The sequence below is a fragment of the Malus domestica genome, chromosome 02, assembly GCF_042453785.1.
Source record: "Malus domestica chromosome 02, GDT2T_hap1".
Taxonomy (NCBI): Eukaryota; Viridiplantae; Streptophyta; class Magnoliopsida; order Rosales; family Rosaceae; genus Malus; species Malus domestica.
Genome location: NC_091662.1, coordinates 35,556,683 through 35,561,773, shown reverse-complemented (window position 1 = coordinate 35,561,773; position 5,091 = coordinate 35,556,683). Strand labels below are relative to the sequence as shown.

The following is a 5,091-nucleotide window of genomic DNA, read 5'->3' as shown; positions in this document are numbered from 1 at the left end:
AAGTTAGGTCAAGGGTGGGCCGGAGTAGGTCGAATGGGAGAGGCAGCGAAGGAGACGGAGGTTGGGGGTTTATATCATAATTCATGTGGCACCATATTAATAAGGATGTGTGGGGAATAAAAATAGATGTGTGAATACTAAATAGCACTATCCAATCCAATCATGGTTTTGTCACTCTCCCTTGAGTGCTTGCCACCATAACAAGGCAATATTGAGTGTTTTAATTGGTTCTTTCTGAAAAGAGTAAAGTTTCCTCTAATGAAAGCACAAGTGAGAAACAAAGGGAAGGAAACTATCATGTTTTTTTTGTAAGATCCAATCATTTGATTTTTGCTCTCTTTTTTGTTAAAGCCACATGTTTGCGCATACTTCAATCACTTGTTTTTGTTTGTTTGAAATCGAAACACAATGGAGAGAAGATTCTCAACCGATGCTTAACCAACCATACATTTCAAAAGTAATCAAAGGTATAACTTCAAAAATATTATCAAACTTAATACAAAAATGACCATACTTATGTCTTAAATTTGCAAAACCGTTAGTTGGACAGAGGGTGATTTACTAATTGTTTAATAAACAAGGGTTACTTCTTTGGGTAGTTCATCGTCTCGACTCTCATGTGAGAGAGATTTTTCCTTTCGTATTATAACTCTTAATGTACCAAATCGTATTTTTATCACATTAAAAAATTCTCTCAGCAGGCGTGGTAAAGGAATAAGAAATTGATAAAAATACTATAGGCTCGAAAAGTTGGATAAATTCTCAAAGAAAACCCTAAAGAGGATTTGTTTCTCGATTTCTTTAAGGAGACACTATTCACGCCTCTTTTTACCTTCTACAAATTTTGTTCATTTCTGTTATTTGATTTTCTTCATTCATTAAATTCGCGAACTAAAAATTAAGAAGTGTATGAAAAGTGAAAAAGAGTGAGCGGCACCACCCCTTCATAGAACCAACCAACCTAGGGCAGTATGTGCATTAGTTTAATAAAGATAAACTCTGAGTTTCAGTATTTTTTACCATAAAATATGAGAAACTCGAGAAGATATCTACAAAAATTAAGAGATTGCAGAGAATTAAATAATGAATAATTACAGAAGAAATAATGGTGGGTGAAGCATATTCATATGCCAAAAGTATATACCATACAAAATGGACAGCACGAAGAGACATTTTTCTTTTAGCCCATTGTTTAATGGAATCTCAGTCAGTGGGCTCTCCATGTTCCTTCCAATAATGGTTCAACAACTTCAACCCTCTCATTCAAAATTATCTTCATCGTCACCACCACCCGCCGTCGCCACCGCCACTATATCACTCTTGTAGCAGTTGTAGGAAATTTGTAACTTGAGCTCATTTGGCCGATTCCTCGAGTCCGAGTTTCCGAGGAGAGTATCCGGAAAATAAATGTATGAGCCATTGTTACATATGTACGGAGGCCTCATTGTTACATGACAGGCCTCGCGTACATGTTTCAAGAGGAAGGTTCTATATAACTCACACGTAAAACTTCGTCCGAAATATCCGATGCCCTCATAGTGTCGTACCATTGGAGAAATCGGGGCTGTAATTATGTTGGGGGAGGACTATCTGCGTGCACTTCCCAAACACTTCCTCCATACTTTTACGCGAGAGAGCATATGGTGGTGTTGAACTCCTACAAGGAGTGAGGGGGCTTGAGGAGTTAATGGCAGTGTGACTAACCATGCTTTACCTTGCTGCAAACCGGCGGGGGACTCGAGGTGTGGGAACGGCTACATCTCGACCGGAATTCATCAAAGCGAGGCGATCCTTGATTGTGTTGTCGAACAATCTGTTGTCTGGATTCTCTGCGTAGCAAACAAAGTAACTACCAACACAAGCATGTGGTAGTGCCATGGCTATCCTCGTCTGAACAAGCATAAAATTAATAGAAATTGGTTAGGTTAATTAGGTATTTGATTAACTAATAAGCAACAAAGATTAAAGAATTAACAAGTTGATCACATGGTTTATATGCATCAAATGAATAATAGAGTGAAAAGAAACTGGTCAAAAAGGGGCCGCCAACCATAAGGTATCCAATGAAGAATGTAAGGAGGGAAATGGCGGCTGTGAAACTTTGGTGCACTCTAGCGGTCCAAGCCGCCACAACTATGACACAGATAGAGCCACTGCAGACGCCCGTTAGGAAGCAGATTGAGCTGGTAATGTCGGAATCAACAATTTGTTCCATTTCTTGCTGTTCAAAGAGCTCCCAAGTGTCTTGCGACGCCCTCACGAAGCCCTTCCCGTAGGCTGCTATCTGTACCAATTGGTTTAATTAAAATAATTAAGTTTAACTTCTTATAATTTAGTGTTAAAACAGTGACCGGAGATGGATTTCATATAAAATTTCAAGACTTGCAATTGAAAATTAGGATTTAGATAGCGACTGCAGCGTAAGTAATTCAAAAATACGGGGAGACCACAAGATAGACCTAAACAAATGTTTTAGATAGAATTATGGGTGAAAAATATCTTGGTGGTGAGTAATAAAGTATATGCCGACGTTTTGAATCATTCTAAAAACTAGATAGCCAATCATGATCTTACTTGACATTCGAGATGATTTCATCGACATAAGTAGCAGACAAAGTTAGATGTCAGCATAACTTGTTATCCGAATTATTCAAACACGATATACAAACCGCAGTGACTACGGGACAGAGGTTCAGGGCCGAAGGGATAGAGGAAGACCTAGGAAAACTTTGGAAGAAACCCTAAGAAAAGACTTAGAGTACTTGGATCTAACGGAGGACATGACACAAAACCGAGCGCAATGGCGTTCTAGGATTCATATAGCCGACCCCACTTAGTGGGAAAAGGCTTTGTTGTTGATGTTGTTGTTGTTGTTGTTGATATACAAACAGCAGTGCAGTCGTATTGTGTTATTGAAATATTGATCAGCCGGCAAAATTAGTATACTTTGCCGTGCAAAATAATGCTTTTCTTGTTGAGAAAGAAGCTGGGAACGAAAGTTACAGTTCTTTGTTCTGTAACTTGTATTTTGTATGATATGCAAATGGAATCACAAAGTCAATAGAAAATGGTTTATAAGCGTACCTGCACGAAGGCCCAGCCGTTGCCATATCGGAAGATGCCCTCCATGACTCTGAGACAGCAATGTGCACAAGAAAACATGAACTCATCTTCCCCCTCGAGTAAATTTAAACCCCGAGCAACAATTCTCAGGGCTTCAATTGCAGGAACAAAGAGAGATCCAAAACAAGCACTTCCAAGATTTTTACTCAAGGCTCTTTGGAAGCAAAACTGAGTATTAGACTGCATTCCTCTGAGATAATACAGAGAAATTACCCTACTGACGGTTATATTTGCAACGTTCCTCATTACTTCAGTTGTCCAAGCTAAGCTCAAGACCAATAAAATTATGATCAATGGAGGAAAGTAGAAATTCAGGGCTCCAATGACAGCTAGATTCCACAGGGACATCCACAGAAATCCGACCCCAAGCATCCAATAAGTCGGTTGATTCAAATCGGGGAACTTTGATACTGGTTCTAGCGATTTGATCAATATCTTGCTACAAAATCCAATCCGATGTGTGATCCAACAAGCATATAAGCCGTTGCCGATTGCGAAGGCAATAAAACAGACTCCGACGCCATTGGTGGGAGGCTTTTGGAAGCAAATTAGCAGAATTCCGGCAGATAGAGACATGAGAAAAGTGGTCCATAGTATGAAGTGAACAAAAAACATCGGCCATAGCCTCACTGCCTTTTGCCATGCAAATGCAAGAGTAATGCTTAAAAAAGATGCGGCTTCGACTTGTGGTAGAAAAAACTTCAACACTCGTTTCTCGGCTCTTTTAACCTTGTTGTCTGATGATTCTATCAGCCCCTTAACTCCCCGGAATAGAAGAAAACCGACTAGCCCAATGGCGGCAACCGTGTGAAAAATAAACAGGAACAAACATATCTTGTTGGTGAATTTCCTGGAATTCAGTGTTGTGATGGATGGCTGACCAAAAAATTGAGGGAAAACCCATCAAAATATCAGATTGCTAATTCAAAAATTCTCCCCAGAAAATCCATGCTCTACCAGATAAATAGCTTGTATCATTTCCTTTCCAAAATGATTAAAGATAAGATATCTAGAGAAATAAATTAATATGGTTCAAACTTTCAAGAACAAAAATGAGATATCTTTGTTTAATCTTTCTTAAACATCACTTAAAAACTTTTATTTTTGTTTTAATGGGAAAGAAAAAAAGAGAAGAAAAAGAAAACTTACTTGTGGGGTTGGTGTAGAACGAGGCTGAGAATGCTGGGGACTGTTAGTGTGAGAGGAGAACTGAGAAGGAGGAGTAGGAGTAGCAGTAGCACCGCCTCTGATATTAGAGATCCGTGACGGCGGCGGTGGCGGAGTTGCAGTTCTGGTTTTGCTATTTATTACAATTCTCAAAGGGTTTGTTGGATTCAGCCTCTGCAGCATTGACACATGAACATCTCCTTCTCTCTCGTTCTGATTAATATTATTATTTCCATGATTAATATTAATATTTCTCTGAGCTCCCACCGCCTGTTCTTCAAAACCCATCTCCCCTTGCTCAACATCTCTCACCCCCTGCTCCGCCTCCTGCTTCCTCCCAATTTCCTCTCTCTCCTCAAGCTCCTCTCTTTCTCTCTCCTCCACCTGCACGCCATGGCAAAGCTCAGACGTTTTGACATTAATTAAAATGAACAGAGCAAATAAACAGCAAAGAGAAAAATTAAAAATCAGGAATGAGAAATGAGAAAGATGGGTTGTGTTACAGGCTCTGCGGCACCCATGTCGGCGGCGGTGACGTGGCGCGGGTGGCAGCGGATGTGGAAGTCCGCCGCGGCGGTGGTAGTGGTGCTGTTGTCGGGAATATATGTTTGGTGTTTTGTTAGGTGTGTTCTGTACGTATTTGTGTATTTATCTCTCGACAATCCATCTATCTATTTATCCATGGTGGTGGACCGACGGTGTTGGTGTTGGTGCTGGTGGATGCTGATGTTTATTGGCTCTCCTCTCTCTTTCAGCTTTTATTTTACAAACTTAATTACCTGAGAGTTTCTGAGGTACATG

General features: G+C 40.0%; 1 protein-coding gene across 1 annotated transcript; it reads right to left on the bottom strand.

Annotated features, from left to right (window-relative positions):
- Window positions 1-1,048: 1,048 nt before the first annotated feature.
- LOC103427000 (protein PNS1-like) lies at window positions 1,049-5,091 on the bottom strand. The gene is made up of 5 exons (XM_008365079.4): window positions 4,794-5,091; window positions 4,273-4,674; window positions 3,085-3,999; window positions 2,051-2,284; window positions 1,049-1,890 (listed from the first exon to the last, which is right to left on the bottom strand). The coding sequence occupies exons 1-5, from the start codon at window positions 4,809-4,811 to the stop codon at window positions 1,711-1,713; spliced, it is 1,749 nt and encodes a 582-aa protein (XP_008363301.2). The 5' UTR covers window positions 4,812-5,091; the 3' UTR covers window positions 1,049-1,710.